Here is a 26,231-nt window from a genome sequence, read left to right as displayed (position 1 = left end):
TTTGTCTTTAGCTTTCTACTGAAATAGGACTAAGGGACCTTGTTATAAAAGGAAGCTGGAGGTGTGGGTTTTTTTTGTTTGTTTGTTTTTTGTTTTTTGTTTTTTTGAGTTACCTTTAAGAAATTCCTATACCACTAGACAGGCATAGCTATGTAAAGATTTCTCTGCCAGCTCTCTCCCAGCCTGAAGTGGAACAGCTGCTCTGAGAAGGCTTACAGTCTAGTGGTATGTTTGTGAATGCAATGGAAATATGCTTAATTAGATAGGTTCTAAATTAGTTAAGCAAAAACATTTTAATGGCAAAGGCATACAAGAGTCATCTCAATGCTTCTGTGGTTCATTCTCCTATGGGAGTGTTTTGGTGAAAGCATTTTGGATGGCTTTCAGCTGACTCGGTATGACCTAACCTTTGCTCCCTTGTTTGCATTTCTTCTTAGAGTACTGTCTGTGGCATAGTGTTCAGAAGGCTTTAAGGCAAAGCTGGATCACTTACGGGGAGCGAGCATACACAATGCCTTTTGTGTTAAAATTTGACACCTATGCATGTATTAAAAACTTAATCTTCCATGGGTTTCTGGTTTTGAGCATAAGATTGATGATGTGAAGTCTTATTTTCTCTTCGGAAGTGAAATACAATGGCTAAAGCTAGATGCAGGAATACTTGGTTATTCATTCCCTTAAAGCAGTCTTTGCTTTACACAAATTTCACAAAATAATCTGTATTTTACCCTCAGCACCTAGCAGCAGTGGAAGAAAGAAAGATCAAGTCCCTTGTCGCTCTTTTGGTGGAAACACAGATGAAGAAACTGGAGATAAAACTTCGTCATTTTGAGGAGTTGGAAACCATTATGGACAGAGAGAAAGAGGCAGTAAGTAGAAGAATACTTCTCTGAAGTTCTGGATTAAACCCCTATATGCTAGCAGCTGGAAAACTAGCAAATTCAGCTGTTCCTCACCTTTATGCAGTTCTTCATACCTCAGCTAGAATTCTTAATTACACCATACATTACAGTGTTTGACTCCTCTCTTTATCTGGAATCTTCCCTGAAAGACAAGGAGCAAACAAGTTGTATTTTGGGTTTGCTTCCTAATCCTAATTCCTCTGATCTAAGCATAAGCAGAGAACTGAGCATTTATGAGGKGTCGTCATGTGAGCAATATCTGACTTAATGTTTTTTTTCCCTGTAACGGGGATGAAGTGGATGTATACCTTACTGTCTACCTAGAAGGTTGGGAAACCAGGACTGTTTGCCTCCTGACCCAGTTTAAACTGGAGATTTGTTTTCAAATATGTAGTTCAGTTTTTAGAGGGTGTTCTAAGTAGCTCTTGGAAAAATCTTCAAAATGAGATGCAGCAGCGGAAGGATGCATGCTAAAGGAGTAAGTTTCTCCTTTTGTTATAAAGAAATTGCCTGAATTGTAGAGGGAAATATCCGCTTGAAGAGAAGGGAGAGACACAGTAATATCAAGAGCTGAATAAAAGATGATTGTTCTTAGGGAAGAGAAAAGTATCAAAACAGAACAAAGCCAGATTGGCAAATCTGAAAACAGTGAAGTGATATGGAGAGTAGAGAAGAGAAGAGGATCTGGGCAGGCAAAGCAAGTGAGACATTTATTAGCTGCTGTCTTCAGTCCAGTAAAGTAGTAAGCCAGGGCACAGGTTTTGATTGAGGTCTACCCAGCTGAAAGATAGTGACCCTAAAACATATATAGTGCATCTCAAACAGGACCTAATTTATAATGTAACACTGTTAGTGGCATTTCACTCAAGACTTGTCCAAAGCTAGAATTAGATTATAATATAGAAGAGATGCTGTCTTTGCTTGTCAGCAACTGGCTCATGCACCTATTGCTGAGTGTTCTTTTCCATATAGCACAGTTTCTCTGCCTCTACTGTAAAATGGCTTGAAACTTTTTTAATTGGACACCAGGCAAATTTGGGGTTTCTGTGTTGTTTAGCAGATTTTTGTCAATACATTGTTACTGTAGATATATTGAGAAGATGGTGACTTATGATTCCAGGGGTTTTTCCCTGTGCCCTACCATGTGATTTTAATGGAACTTCCATCCTCACCTTGGCATTAATCATGTTGATAGTTTGACAATATGTGGTCCTTTGTTGTAGCAGAATGTCAGCAAGAATTTCTTCATTGCTCAGCACCCTCAGCCGTTTCAGTGTGGTGTCTGCTTCTGATGCTGATTGACAGCTCAAGAAATGGACCTAAATATTTTGAAAAGGTTCTCTGCAGAATTCTTTACTTGGGGGCTGCATTTGGTTATAGTAACAGGGTTTTTTCTATTTTGAGGCATATGACGTTTTGCCTTTTAAGAATGTACATACAGTTTTATTTTTTCCTTCTTAAAGAAAAGAGGCAACCATGGCTTCTGATGGCTAAAACTCAAGTCTTTTTTTCCTTTTCACTGTGGATATTTAGTGTACTTAATTAAACCAAAAACTTCCTTAGTGTTATTGCACACTTTGCATGTGTCCTTATTCCTACACTGATTGTCTTGCAGCAAAGGTAAGTTGGTCCTGTATTTAAAAAAAAAAAAAAGTACTGCAGACTGGAGTGTGTTAAGTATTAGGCAAAATATCTTTGCTTCAATTTATAATTTGAAACAGTTTGTGCTGCCAGTTCTGTGTGTAACCTGGAATTCTATTGATAGGCACCTTTTTGACCCAGAATTTGTAATAACGGAGGAATGAATGCAGTCTTCTGTTCCTATATAGGGAGGAATTATTTGCTGTAGATGGAGTTGTAGTACAATGATTGTTGCATAGGGATACATTAAGTGCCCATAATAGTCCCTTCTAATTGTGAATCACTTTGCAACAGCACAAAAACATGCTGTTGCAAATTTGGAAAAAGATGGTCAAGAGTGTAGTATTCATGAATGTGTACCTAAAAATTGACCAATTTTGTGATCAGAAAGAAGCAGGAATATAAAGCAATACAGAAAGTAGGGTGTGGCAGTACCTCTCTGGGTCATTTGCAATAATTCTTGTGTGAACTGCCTGCCACCTACTGAATCTGTTTTCATGCATGTGCAATTGCACCATTGCTGTATGTATCTCTTCATTGTACCAGGTTCCTCCCAGTAGCGTATCGGATTGGTCAAGGACAAAGGAAGCATGGCAGCATGAATAATCACACTGCAGTCCCTACATGCTGAAAAACAGCCCCCAACAAGGACTATGTATTATTCATCAGCTCTCTCCGTATCTGGTTCTGTTGATGAATGCATGCTCTGTAAGAGAATGCCGTTTTCATCCATGTTTTGTCAGCAGTCAAATTGCTAACACAAAGTATTGATGGAGCTTTCGGATTTTTGGAGAACTTCCACAAGATGGAAGTCTCCTTGGCAACCTGCCTTTCATGGTCTGTGTTTTAAAATACTTATTTGCAAATTGAAGGAAAAACATTAAAAAAGCACCATAGATTTGTTTGTACAATTGCTTAAGAGTAACACGTACAAATGAATTGTCAAATGGCATACATTTCCTTAACCGTGACAAAGTGATCATTCATATAAATGTTCAATAGTGAAACTTAAACTCTTTTGTGTTCATTTTATCATTGCTTTCCAACTTCATGCTTCATAATTAAACAGAAAATAACTTACGCAATTTAAGCCAGCTAACACAAAATAAGTTTTTTAATAGTACTCTTATTTGTTGCCCAAATCAATGATGTTTGGATACCATGTTGTTTGAGTCTTAGGCTTAAAAATGCAGATACAGAGTAGGATCTTACCTGCAATCACTGAGCACGTACTGTTGCATGTTCTGGTTTGATTTCTCCTTAGAAAATTTCTTTAGTGATCCTGTTCTCACCATCCCAACACGCAGGACAATATAAAGAAGGAAGGAAGCAGCTGCTTCAAGTGCATTAAGGCTGAATGTGCTGCACAGCTCTTGTGTCATGAGGCATCATGTTTTACTGAGGCATTCTTTAAGATAAAATAAGGTGAACTTATCTGTTCAAGCTAGAAAATACTGTTCCCTTTACTGAAGCCTCTTGCATATCAGATTGAGATGGGTGTCAGTAGGATAGCCAAGATTCCGTGTTATTGTTTATAGAAATATCATTTTAAATGTTTTGATGTTTTTAACTATTATCTTCATCTTGCCTTTTTTCCCATTTCTGACATAGTTAGAACAGCAGAGACAGCAGCTGCTGACAGAACGCCAGAATTTTCATATGGAGCAACTGAAATACGCTGAATTAAGGGCTCGTCAGCAAATGGAGCAGCAGCACAGTCAGAACCCACAGCAGTCTCACCAGCATTCCAGTGGGCCTGGCATGAACCCCCTTGGAGCACCAGCACATCCAGGCTTACTGCCTCATCAGCAGCCCCCTCCATACCCAATGATGCACCACCAAATGCCACCACCTCACCCACCACAACCAGGTAGGAATTGGAAGGAGAAAATCCCCTCATGTTAGTCATCACCATTTATAATAGATTAAAAGAAGAGAAAGAGATGTCACCAGATAAAAATAGACAAAGCGTGAGGGGCGTTCTGTGTTATGCAGTGTTTTATAATGGTGTTTCTTATGAAATGGGAACAGTTTAGTGCTAGAATGATTAGCTTTGATTGTATTGCAGCTTCATTTTTTAATTTTTGTTCTAATACGAGATGTATGAATGGAACTTGTTGCAGACAAGCCAGACTGCATGTGTCTTGTTTCTGTGTTAGTCCAGGTAATCTTGGAATATATGGCATCACAAGTTACATTGTATTACTTTTAGGCTGTTACCAAAAAGCCAGAAAGTTATGGTAAGCCAGCTTTTCGGCATTTTACTCCTCATRACCTGATACGTTAGATAGGCAAATCCAACGTCCAGTTATGGAGGTGAAACAGCTCTGAAACTTCTGATGTCAAAATCTGTATTACAAAAGTAGGAAAACTAAAAGGAATCAAGATTTTGCTACCTACGGTATAAAAATAGCAAGGCCTATCTCCTGTTCTGCCTCCAGCATGTTGGTGTCCATTAAAGAGCCATAAATGCTTTGTGTGAACCTATTGCTGATTTAAAAAAAAAAAAAAAAAAAAAAAAAGTTTTGCTTTACAGAGAACATAATCTCAAAAGTCTTGTGATCAGTTAGAGAATGTCTGTGAACAGTGTGTGAATAAAGAATGAGAAAGAGATCATTGTTAAAATTGAGTTGAGAAAACTCTAGATACTGAAGCTAAGCAGAGGAAGGTCTGCACAAGGATGAAGCTGTGGTGGGAAGGGGTTTAGAAAGGAAGAATAAGAAACCTGTGATGTGGTAGAAGAGATGTTCCAGGCCCAGCATAGGAAATGATGTGAGAGCAACAATAAGAGGAAAAGAGCCAGCAAGAGCAACAAAGCAAGAATGAATAAAGCACAGCAAGGAGGGAAGAATGATAGGATTTAGCCAGAGGAAGAACAGAGCTATGCTGAGTTTGAAAGCAGTGATAAAAAGGTATGTATTGTTGTTTGCTTCCTCTTTGCACAAAGGAGAATGTCTCAAATAAAGCAAACAAAAAGCCCCTAAACTCCACTTTATTTGCATTAGCGCAGTAGAGCTAATCTSTCCTGGAGAGTGCTGTGAAGAACAGGTAGGGTTATGGTTCCTGATAGATTGAAAGCAAGCAGCAGAGGGGTGGGGTTCCCCACTATTTCTGCAAGCCAGTAGCTAAGAAATGAGCAGGRAGAGAGAGAGATGAGGGTCTTCAGCAGACCTGTATTTATTCCTACTTTCTTTCAGATGAAAGGAATTTCTAGCCAAACAAGGAAAAAGGATAAGRAAAAAAAAAATCATCTCCAGGAAAGTAAATCACCTAAGTGGACATAAGCAAGAAGAACAGAAGGCTTGTGTGTTTTTTGTTTCTCTGAATCCTTTTCAGGCTTGGTTGTGTGTCTGAGGCTCTGATTCACTACTAAAGCAGTGTTTTCAGGCTTACGATTGGAATAGCAAGAGAGGTGAACCAAATTCAGGTGAAGACTAAGGGAGGATCAGTAAATGCTAAATACTCATAGACTACTTAATATTTCTTTAATATTTGAGTGAAATTAGTGGGATTTGATAGTGGAGCAAACAAGGAAAGGAGGAAATAAGACTCCAAAATAACATCAAACTAAAGCTACTGATACAGGGAAGATAGAGGAGTAATGGAATGATAAATCTAGGTAGTTTCTGTACTCCAGTAGTCTTTCATTGCAGTTAAAAATCAGTGGTTTCTTCATCAGATGAACTGTCATATTAGTGGTGTAGGTAACTTTGAAGCTGAACCAAAATCATTTCTCAAGYGGTGAGCTTCTCCCCAGCCCCTAAAAGGAGCTGGTTCTGTTGGAGATYGCAGCCCACGACTGGAGACCAAGAAACATTTACAGCTTTGTGTGTTGTTAAAATCTGATTCCCTCTGAGCTATTCTTGCAAAACAGAGTTGTGCCATAGTAATTGCCCAAAATAAGAACTTTCTAMGAGTGACACTTGTATTCAGGTTATTTCAATCTAAAGATGAAAAAGTTATTTGACCCAAAATGAAATCTTTCAAACATACAGAATCAGATGTTGGTGAATCCAGAAAAGCAAAGAAACTACAACAAACAATAAAGTAGAAAAAAAGAAATAATCATCAATTCTGCTGCAAGAATAAGTGAAAGGAAGGGGAGGAGAAGGGAAAAGAGGAAAAGTGGAGAAGTAGAAACTCTTTAAAAGGAGAAAATTCTTGAGAAATTGTCTGATCCCGTTTGTTTTAAAGGATCACCCAAAGGGAGATAACAGTAAGAAACTGAAAGACTTGTTTGTATTAGTCTTTATTGCTAAAATGCTAGGGAGATTGTCTTCATCTGACAGTTGTTTTTTTTAATGTTGAGAAGTATTTCTTAAAAATCATCAAAAAAGATGTTAGAGCAAAATAATCTGCCATTCAGTAAGTCATACATTCTGGGTAAATATAAACTGTCACTGGGCTCTAAAGTAGAAAGCAGATTCCTGACAGTGTCATTTTCAAAACAGATTTTTAGCTTGTTTTTATTTCCTTAGACTTTTAGTTGTCTGAGTAACCTCTGTTCCTGCAACAGCAATCACTTGCTTAGTTGTGTTAAGCACTGGAGAAATTAATGTTGTAATGAAAAGCTTAAGTGAAAGGACAAGAACAAGAAGCAGGAAGCGCCTTTAGCAATTCTCTTTGGCAGACCTAATCCTAGTATGCCCCTCTGCCCTATTCTGGACTTCCCTGTCTGGCTCTACCCTTTAGTTGTGCTTGATGCCAAATGAGAATGTGAGAACTGCGTTGGTTAGAAGGGACCTCTGAAAGTCTCTAGTCCAGCCTCTGGCTCAGACCGAGTCCAGTTYGATCAGATTGCTTGGGGACTTGTCCAGACATTAGGTGGCCATGTAACGATGTCTCACCTTCAGAAGAACAACATCCCCTAGGAATAAAAAATATTTCTGCCATTTATTCAAAATAACTACTTATGTTTCAGGGGAAAGCTACCAGCCCTACTGTTAGGTAACAAAGTTGCTAACAATATTTGCAGGCTCACCTTAAAACCATTTAACTGTTAGAAAGGTTTGTGACTAGCAAATGCTGTTCTTTTCCTGTGAAGATATTTACAGGAATTGTATTTAAAGGCTTTGTTACACCTGCTAAATGTAATTAAAAAGGTAACTTAAAGTAGAATAGCACCACTTGGATTGTAATGACYGTGATTGGCTAGCTGTTACAGCAACAGACACTTTTTTTTTTAATCAGTATTCAGCTACTTGACCAAAAACATGTCTATAAAATGACCTAATTGGTTATTAGTTGAAAATGTTTTGGAAGGTCCCATATAAGTTGCTGCTGAAGAAGCTGAGAAGTTTGGATATCACGATCAGAAGCAGACAGGGCAACCCAAAGCATTCAGTAGATTGAAATTTTGTCTCCATGAAAGCCTGAGGGAAGGGCAGTTTGTAAAAGATCCATGTTGAATGCATAATATTTGGAAAAGAGCAGAAGCGCATAGTGAACTAGCAGGATTTGCAGATGACTGTGAAAATGTCAGGCATCTAATCTCACTGTGTGAATCTTCACAGTAATAAAGCATAATTCGATCAACAGACGCAAAGTAATGCCCATCGGAGGAGAAAATAAGAGTTGTCTTGTGGTTCAGAAGCTCAAACTAACTTTTTCAAAGGATCAGGGGCAGTGAGCTCCTGGGTCTGTTGCACACTTCTGGTCCAAAAGTTAATGTTGAAAGTGTAGAAAAATAACTGGTGTAGGGAATGTTTTCAAGTATATTTTGTTTTGTGACTCAGAATAATGATATTGCAGCTTGATTTGTGTATTGTGTACTGTATTAACAACTCAGTTCTGTCCCCTAGCAGTAGAATGAAGAAATGTGAAATGGAGAAATGGCATATTCAAAACAGATTAAAGGGGAAAATACCATATTGCATATCATTAGACCGGCTCTTAGTTACAAGCTGCTATTGAGGCTGAAAATGTAACGAGATTAAATGCATTGCTGTATGCACTAGGGGACTAATAAGGGTTGATTTCTCACATACTCACATCCTCTGTTCATGTAATACCTTATTACCTCTGCCCCACCACAACCACCCAGGCTGTCTGTATCCCTCTGATCCCTTGCAGAGTGTATTACATGGAGTGTGGTACCATGTTAATTAGCCAGTACGTCCCTTTCAAATTGGATTAAAATTAGTCAATAGATCAACTTCCACTGCTTATACTCCCTGCCATTAGAGCATGGCAGTCAGATGGACAAGGAGCAGCACTTCCAGCTCTGGCTCACCAGGTAGCGTCTGGGGCTGCCTCCCCTCATGCAGAGGCTGCAGTGGGTGCATCTTGCCTCTTACTTAGTCTGATGTTCCTTGGGCTGGATGTTTTTCTGAAAGAGAGACTTCAGAGGTGTTTTAGGAGACTGAGAATTCAAAGGCAAAAGCCTTGATCTACCATGTTTTTGGCTGATCTTTCCCAGAAAGCAGTAAGTCTGTTTTCCTCACTCTTCGGTGGCAGTCCCTAACTTTGTTAGAAAACCCTGGAAATCCTCAATTTCAGTAGCAAAAGCTCCTCAGCTTCAAAGTGAGCTGACTGTGGGCAGTAGAGGATGTTATTTAATTAGAGGGTAGGAAGGGGATGGGGACAAGTTTGCTTTCCCTCTGCAGTGTTCAGAGCTGAAACTCTGAGCCCATCCTAGGTGTGCGCATGCAGTGACTTAGGGAGTCTTCAGTCCCTGGCGACAGTGACTCTCAACTTGACCTGACTTTCTGTCTCAGCAGATTAAGTTGCTCACTGTTTGACCTCTCTTTCCCTCACAAATAAGTACATTGTGGCAGCTTCAATCTCTCGCAACGAGACAGAGCACTTGACAGGCACGAAGCTACGATCGCCAGGAATCTTCCTGGAATGCCGAAGCAGCCTGCAATTGCCTTTCATATGCACATGCACACTGTAGGTTATATATATTTTTAAAACCTCCCTCACTGTCACATCATAGTGGTCATGTTAAATCTGTGATAAATACCACTCACCTTGTATCCTGCACTCTCCTCTCACCCCCCCAGTCTTAGAGACTTTTGGTAGCTAGCATTCACCCATTTGGATCTTTGCTGACTTTTCAGACAAGACTTAATGCTGAGAACTTTGATACATTTGTTCCTTAAGGTTCTGTGGTGGCATTGCAGAGTAACTCTTCTATCTGGGAAACTCTCCAGATACAGTAATACCTTTCTGTTTTCCAAATTTCTGCAGTTTGACTTGAAAGTATCTGTATTATTGCTAGCACAGGGTAGTGAGAATGGTTGTCCTCCATAACAGGTACTCTTTGGGAAGATACCTCTTCCCCCCAGAAGAGTCTCTAATCTCTATTTTACTTTACCAGTAATGCTGTTTTCCAGCTTTTTTTTTTTTTTCCCAGACATTTGCATGCAGCCAGTGCTGCTTGGTATCCTTTGGCATGCCGGTGCTTTACCAAATGGGAGAAGCTGGGGCTCTTCATACTTCCTATTTTGAAGCTAAGCTGCTCTCTATGTTCCCCTGCTTATTTTCAGAGCAGTCACTAAATATGTGACCAGAATCCAAGTGGATGAGGGCATTTTTTTTTAGTGCTCTTAGGGAACTTGGCCCACARTTGCTAGTACGCATCAAGATAAGCTGAGGGCCTGCGTGATGTACTTTGCCTGTTTGCTAAACTGGCCACTATTAGATTGAGTAGCTCAGTCTTAAGATTTGGATCCTATCTCTTTGCCTGTGATGGAGGACTTCTCATCTAAATAAAATACTGGTGCTTGCTTTTAGAGAGGTGCATTTTTTTTTCCCACCTGTGGGGATAAGGCTTTAGTATTTCATATTAGTGAGTTATCTGAGAATCAGATGACTCTTGCAGCCAGTTACATGCTAAAACTTCTTCATAGTGGATCATCTCTAGCTAATGTCTCCTACAGATGTTTCAGATGAGACTTTACCACAGCCAGAAAGGAATTCTGTAACCCAGTTTCTTGGACTTAAGAGAAATAAATTCAAATATGGGAACAAACCATTAGGTCCTGTGTGCTTATTTCCTTGGAGTATTTCACAGGATATGAGTCACTTTCCTAATTGGAGTGATCTCAGATTGAACTGCGGACAACACGTGGTTTTACAAGTCAAACAGAATAACTAAGTTTGAGGTATTCCTAAARGGTGCTCTATTTTCATTTCTTTTTTTTTAATGAAAACATAAATCCATGGACAGCAAGAGTTTCCAGAGGAAACTAAGACATTTTTGAATAGGAGGACCATTTCAATCTGAAAGGTTATGTACCTCAGGGACTGTTTTTGAGACTGACCTTATCTTCATTAGTGACTGTCACCAAAAACAGTTCTGTACTGATACAATTTGGTTAGTCAAAGCTGGAAGTCATCATCAGTAGCAGATCCAAGTAGGAAAGAGGAAGGGTATTGTAAGAATTAGAATGATAGAAATGGGATGAAGTATATGATTTCCAAGTCAAAGAACATGCATTGGAATGGAAGAGTCCCATCAGCTGTAGTTTGACTCATCAGTTGGAAAAAAGGATGAGTAAGAATTGTGTTACTTGATCATGGGATGACTCAATCATATATGTGATGTGACTGAAAGACCAGTGCAATTCTAGATTGGATCAGGTGAGTGAATTGAAGAAGATAAGTGATTAAGGGTGTTAATGTCATTGTACAAGGTACAGATGAGACACATGGAACTATGGTGTGCATGTTTGATTACAGTATTCAAAACAAATTTGCAGGGCCATAGKGTGGTTTTTGAGTGGAGCTTGAATTGACTAGCCTTACAAATGAATGTAGAGTGCATACAACTGTTTTCTATGAACAAATCCCAACAAATCCTCCAGAGTGAGGTATTTAAGGTAAGATGGAATAGCATAGAGCAACAGTGGAGGCAAACTGAGCTATTGGAGAATGTGCTTCTAGAGAAGCCTTGAACCTAGGCAATACAAAAAGGAGTTGCAAGTGATGGAATTTGAAGTTTGATAAACAAGGGATTTGTGAAGTAATTATTTGCTGTAGGAAGAAATGCTACTTACCTCCAGTTGTATGTTTCTAAGCAGCCTGCCTAAATTCCACAACCAGTCATTAGTTCCAAGATTAGAAAATGGGTGGTTCTAGCAGTCATTTATGTGCTCTGTAACATGGGTTATTTGATTGGATCAGTTATTTTTATGACAGAAGAGCTGTTATACATATGCAAAGAAACCAATTTATTGTTCTTAAAAAAAAAAAAAAAAAAGCAACAGCTACCTTGTTGATTGGTTCTGTGATTTTTAGGGTTCTGTTGACATTATTGCCAGATGCCTCTCAGTTACTGTCTTTGCCTTGCCTGCATGAGTCATTTGGTCGTTAACCAGGACTCTGCTGCCTTGATGGAGACTTTGGTGGTACATTCTTTTCCCAGCATCATGTTGTATGGATCTTTCCTTACCTGCACATTCCTAGACAAACTGCAATGTATTTATTGGGTTTGTAAGTCTTGAATTAATAATAAATCCTTTTAAGAGTCACCCACTCTTACACAGATCAGTAGCAGCTTTTGCTACTGAGTTGCTGATTTGTGGTCCTTTGAAACAAACCAGTGAGCTTAATATGATGGRCTACTCATCTATGCCATCAGTTGCATCAATGCATACATGCACACCAGTCTTTGGCAATTTTGGCAGAGGTGCCAGAAATTGGAGGATTTGCATAGCTAGCAGAGGTAATCCCTGCTAGAGGGTGCCAACATGTACTTGTAGAAGAATTTTGTAGGCTGGGTTTTGCTGCCGGTAGTCCTATAGATGAACCTCAAGCTTAAGGACTGTTAATACACTGCTTTTACTAGGGTGGATTTTGACCTGCTTTCATAAGAAGAATGAACAGTTTCCTTACCTTGGTTCTCTGTGTCTGTTCAGTAATACAACCTGCATTCCCTAAAGTGACCAAGATCAGGGCACTTCAGTGGTAACTGAGAAGAGTAAATATTCATTCAAGTATAAAGAAACTATTGGAGTTTGATAGAGGACTCACTGCTTGCTGGTCCATCTAACAGAGYTCTACAGAAGATGTGACCCATTCAGTTTGCATTAGAGAAAAATCTTGGAACACTTTAGCAGTAACTGAGAACCACCACTGGTCAAGTTTTCAAAATACAGCCATGCACAGAAGTGAAGCAGCAAGGCCCTGAGAGAAAGCTGTAGATGGAATTAGCCATTTGTAGTTTCATATTCAGCTKCATCACTTTACCTCTGGACCTTACCTAGTTTTCTGATCTTAATAGTGACTGAAAGCATAACAGTTGATTCAGTAGACCATGAACAAGATGCTAAGTGGAATGGTGGAACGTCTGAAGTGATTGATGAAGACTGAAGAGATAGTAGGAAACAAAATAATGAAAAGATCTGAAAGGAAGAAAAAGTACCTGCTTACAACTTTTCTGTGTTCAGAGGGTAGCTGGTAAAACCCAGGCTAGAATGCAGAGTGTTTTCTCCCCTTGCCTGTGTAAAGCTCCAGCCTGAACAGGACCTAGGCAGATGCCTCCAGTTGCTTGGCAGAAGAGCCAGCTGCAGAGGGTTGTTGCTGCTGACTGTGCCTTAGGAATGCTGATTTTGGGGGTTAGCCCCTGTGCATCCTGGTTACAGCAGCTGCCGGGATGGTGTGACATCTCTCCTGCTGAATCCTAGTCCAGTTTAACTTGAGGAGAGAAAGTCTTGTGCCTTTCTCTCCAGATTCATCCCTAGTGCATTGAATTGAAGTATGAAAGTGACCCTAAATGATTTTACTTTTTCTTTGTCAAGAGAAATAGTTGCCTATTCTGCTTTTGAGAGGGTGAGGATTCACAGTACACCTGTCACTTAGCTCCTGAATGCCTTATCTGTAGGAGGAATGGATGGATAGGATGATACTGCTTCTACACTCAAATGTTTCAGCTAAAGCCAAATGTCTTTTCTGTTTTTTTATACACCACTTCTAAAATACCTTTCCAGAAAGGATGTGCAGGGTTCTCATGTCAGTATTATCTCGCTGAGAATATGAAGTGACTGAATAGAAACAGTTAAATACAGCAGTTGCTCTTACTGCCTTTGCATGATAGCACAAGATGATCAACACGGGCAGTTCTGGATAAGTCAAAATCAGAACAGAGATATTCTGACCAGACAACAGATTATCGTAGTTTTAAAGAGAAATCTATCAAGTTGGACAGAATCCTGAACCTGAGGGTAGGCATTCAGAGTGGCACCTGGACATGGACAGTAGCACGTGTTTCAGGCCAGCTTATATTACGGTTGTTCCTGTCCTGCTCCTGACCTGTCGCAACTCAGATTTTACTAGTTTGTCAAGTCTGCTCATGTTTCAGTTAGAGTGATTCTGAAATGTGCTCCATCTCCGTCTTTCCAACCAGTTGCTCTTACGTAAGTGTAAGGAAAATGCATTGCCAAGCTTTGATAATGAGTAGAGAGAAGGCTTAGATGGGCTTGTTTTGAACTAATGGCAATTAAAGGTGGAAAGTGTTGAAGTAGGGTTCAGTGGTATTCAGAAGAACAAACAAACAGGCTTGTGGAAAGTAATTTGTTCTCTGGCAGAGCGGTTGGGCCGAATTTCTTAATTAAAAGTTATGGTGCAGCTTTGCCCAAAAAAGTTTGGTGGCTTTGATGTCAATCTTTGGAAACCACTGATGAACCATCAATCAAGAGTTAGTGTTTGCTGTGAGCTGCTTTTCATCAGTGTGGCCAAGTGTGCCTGATTCTGCTGGAGTGCATGATTTCTGAGACGTGCTGAAGAGCCGAAGCTTGTCCAGAGGCTGGCTGTTGTCACAGGTGGGCTCAGTGAGAGAGGGGAGAGACCATGGGAAATTGAGACCCGTCAGCCAGACCCTTCCTTAAAGGTGAACTGCTGGTGAGTTCTCCTTCAAGTTAAATCTCTGGAAGCAGACCAYGTACAAGTGGCAGGCAGTGAGGCTGCTTTCTAGAATCTTTGGCCTTTTCTCTCGCTGTAAGTCTGTGGTTCGAGTTGGTTTGTGTGTCCAGATCGTTGGCTGCCTTTAGTTTTGTGTCTCGGTGCATGGATGTGATGAGGTGCCAGGCAGCTTGATGACCAAAGGTGAGTTGCTGTTCGCAGGCCCAAGCACCCATTTCAGATAAGTCCTGCTAATAGCTCATTTCTCCCATGTTTGACTCTACCACAACTCTTAATTTTGTTTTGACTGAACTTACTCTTCTCTCTCCTTCCTCTTGGAATTAAGACATTTAAATCAGAAAAATGCAGTTGGATGCCGATTTCACTGTGAAAAGCTGAACCTTGTAATGGGAATGGAAAGTAAAGTTCCCAATTTCTTTGTTACCAGCTTTGCTGCTGGTTGAAGCAYGTTACTGACTTCTTGTCATGTGCTGTTGTCAGCATTTTGTGGATAACTAGAATTGCATCACGCAAGTGATACTTAAGGTGCCTAATACAAGAAACATTTTGAAATCCTTGGAGGAAGAGCAAGAGATAAGTATTAATAGAGCTCCCTAATTTTTCTGTTCAAAGTGGGATTTTCAGCTAGTAAATGTCATTTCTGAATCAACCCAGAAATAGAAGTAGGAGGTAAGAATGTGCACCTTCCCCTTCAGCTGGCTGAGTAACTTTGATTTCCCCCCGCCACAATTAGTTTTACATAGCTTTCTGATAGTTGAAATTTTCAAAAGAATGTTCTGTAAATGCTTAAAAGCAACAGCCGAAACTAAGTGCTGCACATACCCATTATTTAAAATTTGTGTTTTTAAATTGAACCGATACTCAATTTACGCTTTCCTATTGGACTRATTTGCAATTTTAGGACTTCTTTTTTCTTTTTTGGAGATGAAGATTTTGAATTTGTTTCCTTCCAGTAAATGTTTTCCAAGAGCTGTCAGTGCTTTCTTTTTAGCCATGGTAGGTAATGAACTTGCTGGCAAGAAACTTGCAGGGAGTCCTCACAAAGAGAGGAATGCAAAGTAATGAGTGGTGAATGGTTTTGTGGTATTCATCCTTAATGTCATAATACGTGCATAATTGTGGGTTTGTGAAGTGTTAGGGTGGTAATACACAAGCGGTATTAAATGCAGATTGGGGGCTATCTTGTGTATTTYTGACTGCCATGGCAAGGTGATTGGGTTAATTGCATTTTGACAGAATATAAGCATTAACTTCAGTTTCTTTACTGTGGTTTTACTGCTGAAGGCTGTTAACACAGTTGGGAAAGGGAGAATTTCTGTGTATATATCTTCTTGCCATGCTGGTAGTTTTGACAGGTAGAGGATTTTAAGTTTCTTCCATTAGCAKCTGGCCTCTGTGTTACCACCTGTGAAAACCTGGCCATGCAAAAGGCACTATGGGGCTAGAACAGTAAAGAAGAGTTAGCTAGGGAACAGCAGTTCCACTGAGGTTGCTGGATAATATTGTCATGAGTTGCACTGTACTGGCTTTTTATCTGCAGAACTTCTCCAGTGAGCTTGAGCAACTCCAGACTCCTCACAAGCACATATTATTGAAGGTGCGTTAATACTTGAAGGTTACCAGTGCCGCCCTGCGTAACGGTTGTCCTTTCTGGTAACACGCTGAGCAGCTTGCAGCCTCTTGAGAAAGCACCTTGCATCGTACGTGCTTTGTCGTAGAAAAATAATGGTGAGCCCTCCGCCGGCGGTGTCCTGCCTGCCGGGGCCCCGCGAGGCCAAGCGCGATGCGCCCTGGCGTTCGGAGCGGTGGCGGGCGCCAGCGTGCCCGTGCCTTTACCCTCAGCCCTGAATGAGTTACRCTGGAGGGAAGTGACAGAAATACAATATGCAAGTGAAGTGGAAATTCTGCCTCCCCCCTCCCGAGACTTGATGCTAAATGAGTTATTGTGGTTAATTATTCACAGTTCTTGGCGATGGGATTGTCTGCTGCAGTGCATGTAGGGGGAGGACACGCAGAAAGAAAGGACGTGTTTGGAGGTTGGTTAGCTATATAGATTTCCAGCTCTCCTGAAAACCAGTCGGGATGGGAAGGGGCACATCCTGTAATACTGCAGAGCTGCTCTGCAGTGAAGCTAGCAGATGCTCCCTGAAATGGTGGCGTGCTTGTTCCCGTCTCCGGATTTTGAAACAATTCAGGAATAGGAGAACAAGATTTCAGAAGGATGCATCCCTGGCAGAGATCCGAGGAACGTTGCGGTGCAGTCTGCTTTTCCCCTTTCTGAAGTCCTGGCCCGAAAGGGGGAACTCCCCTCACCTGGCACTCGCTGCTTATGCAACTCTTCTCTTTGGCTGAATGGAAAATAGTGAGAGGTGATCAGGAGGATTTGAATCAACACCAAGTTTTCTGCATTGTGCCCTGTTGGCTGCTACAGTAAAACAAAAATCTTTAAGCTGTACCATTCTATTGCCTCCCAAGTTGCTGATATAGTAGAGGTAGAGGCTAATTTAATATAGGTAAATAAACATCTTGGACATCCTCTAAAAACAATTCTTAAGTTTCATTRTAACGAGAATTTGCAGCTTTCTGTTTGTTACTAGTGGAATGCTTCAGAGCACGCATTAGAAAAATGTCAAAAACATCTAACATGTAAAGGCATTTTTTTTTCAGTCTGCTAAATCTCATTTTGTTGAACCTTTTGGCTTTATCTCTTCCTGCATCTGCTGGTTTTAAGCTCTCCCCCTTATGTAGGTCACACTTTCACATTTTACGCTTCAGCCACTGTCTTGAAGCTGTATCTCTTGTAAAATGAAAAAGCATATGATCTTTGTAGAAATAGCACTCCATTTTTGTCATAGTGGTACTACTGATTTCCCCATGGTTAATTCCAGTTTTGTTGGGTATTGCTTGATTACTGCTCAACTTCAGCATTTTGGAGCTCTGTTAGGTGATAGGATTGTTCCTCTGCTAGTACCTTAAGCTGATTTTAAGATAAAATTGTTGCATACTACATCAAAAAGTCAAAGAATAGACATCCAACCCTGTTCTCAAACATAGAGAAGCTTCTTAGCTTATGGGTAGCTTCAGAAAAACTGCAGTGCCACTTAAAATCTTCAAGTATTAGGAGAATAACATTTTACAGATTCTGTGAGTTGAGTATAAAGTGCTTCCCACTGGTGTTATGATATTTGGCGAGATGACACATAATTTGAATTTTAAAAAAGCAAATTATAGTTGATTTAATTTGTTTTTAACGATAATTTTAACTGTGACCATGGTTGCTATAAACATAGCAAACAGTCGCATAATCTTTCTGTTACTTTGTGTTAAGTCTCTTTTCACTGAAGGAATCTTTGACCAGTGTTAAAGCTTAAGACTTTCACATGAAGCCATTCAGTGTATAGTAACTCTGAACCAGCTTTGGGTGTTTCAGAGGAGGTTTTCCTCAGTATTGGCCACTTCCTTGGGGCCTGGATGGGATCTTTTTCTTGCAGGCCTGTAACGTTAGAAAAAAGAACCAAATTACACTTGGAGAGTTTCAGGTTTGTGTCAAGTGGCTGCTCTCAGCCTGGGGATCTGTCACTTGCCAGCTTTCTGGATCTGCTGAAACTTGGTCAGAATTAAATCATCAGGAGCTAGGTAACGTTCCTCTCGGCTGTTCCAGTTTTTATCTCTTTGTTCCCCATCAACTCTTAACTGTGCTAGTGAGTAACATCTGTCATACCTGCAGATGTCTTGCCCTTTGGTTGCAAAGCCCTCTCCATCTTTGGACTATGCTTTGTTTCCAGTCTTACATTAGCACAGGTTTAGCAACCAGCTTTAGTTGCCCTGTATCTGCTGCTGTTGGTCTTCTTGTGTTTCTGAATGCTTATAGCTATGATTGGTTTTATTTTTCCTCTTCGTTTGGGTTTTTTGTTGTTTCTTTTGTTTTAAATAAATGTTCATTAAAACTAAGATCTGCTCAAGCCAGAGTTCTGAAGTGTAATGTTGCCCTGATGCATCAAGTACCTGCTGTTCTTGTGCTATCCCCTTGGAGAGTACCATGTTTGTGGAAGCGTGAGGATGAGGACATGGGAGGAAGCAAAGATTCCAGTGCTCATCTTGTGTGTGTGAGCTAAGCTAGATTTGGACAGGTTTCTGCTGTTAAATCTTGGTGTGCTGGCTCCATTGCTCTGTTATCTGGCAAACTTCACTTTTCACAAATAGATTGTGCAAGCATGTATATACTGGGTGAGCCCAAAGGTCCATGTGGCCCTTGTCTGACCTCACAGAAAGCAGATACTTAGAGAAGACCGTAAGAAACAGGGTAAATATTGAACAAGCCTTCCATAGTTATACTCATCCAGCTTTTGACGGTGCTTAGCACTTAATATCTGTATATTCATAACCACCGCTAGAGCTAGCTCTGCACATTAGTGAGTTCCATGGTATAGTTGTAAACTCTTCAAAAGCACCTCTTTTTCTTTTTTTTATTTTTTTTAACCTTCAGGAAATAATTTCTAATTCTGTGGTAAAGGAAACAAATGCTACAATATTTGTTTTCTCTGTACTTCTTATCTTAGACCTATAACAAGATTTCATCCCTCCCTCCATGTTGAAATGACTTTGACAAAAGAATGGACTTCTTCCAAAGTATCCTGATGGGAATTAATTGTATATGTAGGTGTCTATGCTGAGTCCACTTACCTGTTTAAAAAAAAATTATCTTGAGTGCACTAGGAAAAACAGAAATTTTCAGACTTACCAGGAATGGGGAACCTATCAGGGCCATGAGGAGAATGCTCAAATCGCTCCTTACCTGTGAAAGAAAACCAGCCTTTACTGTTTTCTGAGGCCCAGGGGACAAACTGTATTTGCAGAAGCAGCCACTGAAGATTTAAGCCACTTGTGGAGGACTTCTTGGTATAAGATGAAGAAGCACTGATAAATGGAGCAGAGGAATAAAATTTACTCCTAAAAAGTAACTACTTTGAGTTGGAAGTTGCCAGGACATTCTGTAAGTGAAGAGAGCAGGCTTGTTACTGAAGTGGTCAGTCAGTCTCATTTTCTTCTACATAGATTTAGATCGCTTGTGATGTGGGGAGGGAGTTCATGCCTTTTTTAATATTTCACACTAGAGCTTAGTAAAAGAAATTCAAGCTGCTGTTTCATGTGCTATGACTTCAGTGCCACAGGCCACCACACATCACCAGGCATGTCAGAAGTTCCCACATCTATCTCATGCAAATCAGAGGAAAATCCCAACTCTTGGAGCTTGACCAACTGACGTGCAGCCATGATCTCAAACAGACTGTGCTTCAGAGCTGATCCCCATCTCTGCATGTGAATAGCAGAGGTTGAGGGAGAGTAGTTGAGTTTATATTTGCCACCACTTTGGTTTCTGCATGTAAGCAGCCTTGCAAAAGGGAGAAGAGGTGTTTGCTGCTTATCTCTCTGCTGTACTCACCTGCTAGAAGCTGAGGTTTTCTAGAAGTTGACTGCTAGTGCAGAGCTGGTTACTAAATGTCCCTCAGTAACAGATGTTGCCTGATGCTGAATTATCCTCCTCTGGGAATATGGGCAACTCTGGGACTGTTCGCAAACCCAGCCACCCATCTCTGACAACGCTGATCCTGTAGCTCTTGACTCGCTTCTAATACTAATGGGTTATCACGTCTTTAAGTCTCAGGCTCTGCCTGGCTGTAGCTTCCCGTGACAGTGTTCTTGTGTTGCTTGCCCTGTTCTGCCTTGCCCTTTCTGCCCATTCCCTGTCTCAGAGTGAGCTGGACCAAAACAGATGAGTAGCTGCCAATGGCAGTAAATTCATGCTGTCTGCTTGAATCTTCAGCTATTGGAGCATTAAGCGTTGATATGCTTGCAGGCAGGGCCGCTGTTCAGGCGGATTGAGGCGGGCTGGAGGAATGGGCTGACAGAAGCATTACAAAGTTCGGCTAGGACAAATGTGAAGTCCACCTGGGAAGGACTAATCCTGCACACCAGTGGAGGAGGAGGCCTGGGGTGCAGCTCTGTGGCCTGATGGGCAGCAGGCTGAGTGTGAGCCCACAGCGTGCCCTGGCAGCAGCCAAGGCCAGCAGTATCTTTGGCTGGGTGAGCAGGAGCACAGCCAGCAGAGATTGCGGGAAGTGATTAGCCCCCTGCGCTTGGTGTTTGGACTGCATCTAGAGTTCTGGGCCCCCAGTGCAAGCAGGACATCGACCAGCCGGCGCGAGTTCAGCAGAGGGCTGCTAAGGTGGTCAGGAGCCTGGAGCACTTGTTCAAGAGGAGACTGAGGGAACTGGGCTTTGTCAGCCTGGAGAAGAGAGGCTTTGTGGGGACCAAACAGCAGCCCCACGCTACCTGTGAGGAGATCATCAAGAAAACAGACCCAGGCTCTTCAGCGATGTATAGTAGGAGGACAAGAGATAAGAGCCATAAGCTGGAACAAGAGAGGTCACAGCTGGGTAGGAGGAGGCCATGAGGACAGTCAGACAGTGCAACAGGTTACCCAAGGTGGGAAGGTTTACATTCCCAGGGGTTTTCAGAGTCTGGCTGGACAAAGGCCCGAGCAACTTGGTCTCACCACAGAGCCTTGAGCTCTGCTTTTGAGCAGGAGGTTAGGCAGGAGATCTCCTGAGGTTCCTCCAGTCTGAAATATTTTGTGGTTCTTGGACGCAGGTAGTGCTTTAGTGCTCTTGCTGGCTGCTTGCTCCTGAGGAGGGAAGGTGGATGGGCCATTCTGAGGGACTTCTAGCTCAGCTTGCCAACAGAGGAGAAACCACAACCAGACATTAGAGCTCTTACTGATATGTACTGGCCTTGGTGACCTTGAGTTACCCATGAAAGCATGCTACATATATTCTTAGGAAGAGTCCCACCTTTCTTTTCTGTAAGCTGTTGACTGGAGCCGTGAGGGCTCCAARATCGGGATTCTTTGAAGCAGCTACTCACCATCACAAAGGAGGTGTTTAGCGGCTCAAATCTATGCAGCTTTTCTGGTTAACTGCTGCTGCTCTTTAATATAGAGTGATGGAAATGCCATTGGGGTGCCCTGCAGCCACTGATCAGCAACTGTGTGCGCCAGGGATAAATGTACAAAATTCTTTTCCTGTGTAAATGTTTGTGAGAAAATTCATCTTTCTGTAGGGCTTCATATCTGCTGCTCGCAGATATGCGAGTCTTACTCCCGGGATGCAGTAGCATCAAGTCTTCCCCTGGGTCTTTCATTTGCGTGACTAGGAGCTCTAGGATTATGTTCTCAGAGTCYAGTTTTCCATGGGTCCAGGTGAATTTCTGCTGAGGTGGTTCAGCCCTTCTGCCACGGAGCTGTAGGGCTGTGTAAAGCCAGGATACTGGGAGTGCTGGGTTGCTTTGCACTAGGATTGTTGCTCAGGATGAGGGACACCTGTGACCTGCCTTGCCCTTCTGCAAGGCTTTCTTGATGGTCTTTTTCAAAGAGCAAGTTATTGCCTGTAGTCCCAGGTACTTTAAACTGGACACCAGCAACCAAGTGCTTTATATACTTAAAATTTGTATTCTGGAGGAAGGTGGCTGAGTGAGCGACACTTGCACAGTTGGCCCAGGCACCAAATGCTGAGAAAGAGGAGTAAACTATTCATCCTGGGTTTGTGGCATTTTTTCCCCTTATAACTAACGGTGAGGAGTTGATCCTGCATGCCTGGAGTGTTCTTCAGGCCCCTGTTTTCCCTCTCTCTGCAGAAGGACAGTGATGGAGAAGGATTCAGGATGGATGGCTGATGGGCTCCACCTCTGTGAGGGCACAGGACACGGCCTGCAGGCAGGGGTGTCTATGCAGGCTCTCCGCTGTGGGCAGCGTTTCTGGGCAGCTTTGCAGCTTGGTGCTACAGGTGCCTAATCCCGTCAGTGTGACCACGCAATGGCAGGTTGCAAAGAGCAGGGATTAGTTTTGGTAACCAGAGGTTGTTTTTTAAGTGCAGATAATTATTTTTCTAGGTTAGTAATTGCCCGTCATAAAGACCTAGACCAACCCACTGTTTCCCCTTTGTCCAAGCTGTATCTCAGGCTGCTTTGTCTCATCTCCATTGTGGCTGAACTAACTTGCTTAGGCTTCTGGGCCTGGAGGGCCCAGACGGCCTCACCTCTGGGCAGAGGATGCGTGCTAAGAGCTGTTACCTACCTGTCTCGGTCGCAGCTTGTGAGCCAGCATGATTTCCTGAAGGGCAGGCAAYGCTGCCAGGCTGCCACCAGAATTCAGGTTCCTAGCAGTCTTCAAAATTCTAGAAATGAAAGCAACATGTCAATAAAAACTCACTGAAAGCCTCCTCCTCAAAAGCTGAGCATAAGTAAGAGTTAACAGTGTTTGCGCTGAAGTGTTGACTCGGTCCCAAATGCAGAGCTTGCCCTTTCTTGGCTTGAACTGCCAGTATGGCTGWGACGCTCTTCATATATGTTGTCAGACCCTTTTCTGTTTGAGGCTTCTGTCATCACACTTTATTTCACATAATTGCCTGGGGTTTGAGGTGGAAGGAGCTTTTCTAAAGTAAGCTGTTGCAATCCATGCCTAATAGCTGCTTTCCTAACTAAGATGCTGTACCTTTATGTATGCGTCTGCACACAGAGATTCTTGTAAAACTAAATGTAATTGGATTATGCAAAATAATCTCCTCAAATAATGTTTTAAAACATCATCAGCAATTTGTACATGTCCAAAATTGCAGAATTCAAACAGTTCCTTATATCTGCGTAGTCTAATTSTTAGCTGTATGATTTCAGTTCTCCCATTAAATTAATCCATTAGACTTTGTGCCTGGTCTTCTCYATCGAGCGCACTGTTACTTTGCCATGTTCTTCCAGGGCAGTTTGTTTCCCACAGCTTCATTTAGATTGCTAACATGGGTCCCTTTACTAAGGCTTCAGTCAAAAGTGAGTTTTGACTTTGAGTGTGATCTCTGCTTATTGTGCTGGTATTCTTGAGATAAGTGCCTAGCAGTTGTTCTTGGRAGGAATGTGTTGACATTGGGGATGAAAAGGCTTTTCCTTTGGGGTGGACTCAGGTGGTATTTGGAGCTTGTACAGAGTTGGCTCTGTAACAGAACTGTCAATTTTCTCATTGCTCAGAGAACAGCTAGACTCTCTCTCTTTCTTTTTTTTTTCTCTCCCTCCCTTCTGATCACTTGTGTTTCAAGTGTGTTTCATTACTGTGTCTTTTTAATGCTCTTGCAGGTCAGATACCAGGGCCAGGTTCGATAATACCTGGACAGCCAATGCCAGGCCGGATGATGCCAAGTGTGTCAGCCAACATCCATCCAGCTGGTAGCGGTCCTCCTCCACCTGGCATGTCACCRATGTCGGGAAACCTAATTGGACCTCGCGTTCCTTTAGCAGCTCCAAATGGCATGTGTAAGTGCATTTCCAGCATTAAGGATTTGAATATACATAGTGTGGCTTTTCCGTTGCTTGGCTTGTTGGAAAAGTCAGTGTAGCCGAAACCCCTTTATGTGCTCTAGCAATAAGATCTGTGTATCTTGGCAGCCAAAGATTGGTACCAGAGGTATGCTTGAAGCTTTAAGTGCTTRTCTCCCCTCTAGGCATCCAAACATATTCTCATGTCCTTTATTTTATTAATAACATCCCTTTTTTATTTATAATGACTCTAAGGCTCTGTGGTCATTGTCAAAAACATCTCTCAGCTTAATCTGAAGTARTGCATGTAGGGGTTCAAGAATTAACTGTAGTTAAATCCTCAAATAGTTGATATCAGAATATAATTCAGCCTCAGCAGTACCTTAGCAGAAACATAGCATTGTGAAATTAAGAAGAGGAGGTCCTAATTAGAAAAAAAAGATATGTAGGAATGTGCCTTATGTGATGTGCATACATACACCTCTGAGAATCAAGCTGATTTATGCCAGGCCTCCCATCCTAGCCCTATCCCCCACCCTAAAAAAAGACCAAAAACCTGAAGTCTGTACTCGCTGTGTGGATGCTACTTGAATGAGCACCACTATGTGGCCAGACCCAGAAGGCAGGAAAGCTAGAATGGCTGGTGCAAGATGCTCTGTAACGGTGACTTCCTTATTTAATATGTCCATCTTGCTGGTCTCTTTCAGTGCAGTGGTCTTAGCCCCCAAGATGTTAATCTACGTAACTGTCACTGCACAGGCAGGAATTATAATCACTGGTAGACCTCTTGCAAAAAAGTAGTTGGGAAAAACTATCCCATCGTGTCTACAGCTGAAAGGGAATTGCTGAGTACTACTGACTCACTGTGTTAACTAGCATAAGCATAAAATACCTTTTCTGATGCTGTTTTTGTTCACATAYGTCCTCTCTGCTCTTCTGGTGCTTTAGCTTTCCTTAGTTTTCCTTCCCTTTTTTGAACCTTTACCACTGGGAATATCTTGTCAGGTTGTATTTCTGCTTGCTATTTTTCTTTATCTTGATTTCTCTTTTTCACCCCCTACTAAACAGGTTGGTCATCTTCCATTAACATCTCCTCTGTGTACATGAAAGCTGGCCTTTTTTTATCCCTTGTTTCTTTCCTCCTACTTGCTACATCTACAGATGCCTCTGCTTTAACCTATATATACTATTTGGAGCTTAAGTGCAGGCTCTGTTTATAAAGTGTATTGTTACATCTATTTTAAATGGGCAAGAGCCATAACCTAAAGGCGTGAGCGCAGGACTGGGAGAGGAGCAATGTTAATTCTCAAAGTTGCTTGATGTGAATTTTGCCAGCTATGGAGCTCCTTGAGCATCTCCTGTTATGTCAAATAGGTGTTTTTTTCCTYTCTCACAGAGTCCATGCAGTGCTTAGTGGTTGAAAAGCATAAAAAATGTGCAGTGGAGCATCACATGGAACTTAGAGAAAGGGAAGCCACAGTGATGGCGATTTCTGGGGGCTAGCTTGAAGAAACCCAAGTGACGGTCCTTCCTGCTTCCCCCTTGGAYAGCTGTGTATCCCATGCGGTTATGGACAGTCTTGTGTTGGATTCCTTTACCACCTTCAGCCCTTCCCAGTTCTGCTCAGTGTTTTCCTCTGTTGTTCTTGCAGATCCCCCTCCTGCACAGCCACCTCCACCAGCAGAAGGKGTGACCCCACCTCCAGCAGGAGCCCCACCGGCCTCAGTAGCTCCTTAAGTGGTCAAGAAAGAAGGAACTTCTACAGCAGCATAGTGGTGACCAAAAAATGAATTCCTCAGTTACCTTCTGTTCCCTTTGGAGGTTTTTGCCTCCGGTTGGCCTGCCCCTGTCGTGTATGTGTGCGTATMCATACACAAGTACAAGCACATGCACAGTGTCTCCCCTCACCGCCTCCACTACTCTTAGCTTGGCAATACCTGGCATTCCTTTGGGAAACCTTTGATCAAAGGTGCCAGTAATGCCTCCATGTTGCTGGCAGGAAGTCCTTTATGCTTTGGTCTGCTTGCCTTTCAGAGTGTGCTTRACTCTGGTTTTCTTTCATCTTGGTGTTTTGAGCTTTGAGTTCTCCTGGGGAGGGTAAAWAAGTTTTTAAGGTGGAGGCATTAACTGAGCTTTTAGGATGTAGCAGATGCCCTCTCCACCTGTGATTTAATGTTTTAGGTTCTCCAGGTAAAGTGAGCAAAGCATCACGATTGAATGCCAAACCAGTGATTTGGGCAGAAAAGAAAAATAAGGGCATGCTGTAGCACAGAAGGTGCAGGAATGCCAGCTATATTCATTACAGATACCTRATCATTAAGGACAGTAGCTGAGTCCTGGGGCTGCCTCACTAACTTATTAAAGAAAATATTGATCCAGTGCGAATGAAGCCAGGAGTGAATCAATTGGAATAAAACCACTCAATGGTAGGAGTTTTCTTGCTCCAGTTTTTACTTTTTCTTTTTT

At 41.8% G+C, this 26,231-nt stretch overlaps 1 protein-coding gene across 1 annotated transcript in view; it reads left to right on the top strand.

Moving 5' to 3' along the window:
* Window positions 1-25,632, top strand: part of SMARCC1 (SWI/SNF related BAF chromatin remodeling complex subunit C1) — a gene marked incomplete at its 5' end in the record, with an annotated part of 101,025 nt that extends 75,393 nt beyond the window's left edge. The window contains 4 exons of the mRNA XM_085315922.1: window positions 735-869; window positions 4,155-4,413; window positions 23,586-23,762; window positions 25,417-25,632. Coding sequence (XP_085172048.1) covers window positions 735-869; window positions 4,155-4,413; window positions 23,586-23,762; window positions 25,417-25,502 — 657 coding nt within the window. The remainder of the gene's footprint in view (window positions 1-734; window positions 870-4,154; window positions 4,414-23,585; window positions 23,763-25,416) is intronic.
* Window positions 25,633-26,231: the final 599 nt, after the last annotated feature.

Source organism: Rhea americana, unplaced genomic scaffold (assembly GCF_003343005.1).
Source record: "Rhea americana isolate MKP2758 unplaced genomic scaffold, rheAme1 scaffold_443, whole genome shotgun sequence".
Taxonomy (NCBI): domain Eukaryota; kingdom Metazoa; phylum Chordata; class Aves; order Rheiformes; family Rheidae; genus Rhea; species Rhea americana.
This window is presented reverse-complemented; position numbering and strand designations above follow the sequence as displayed.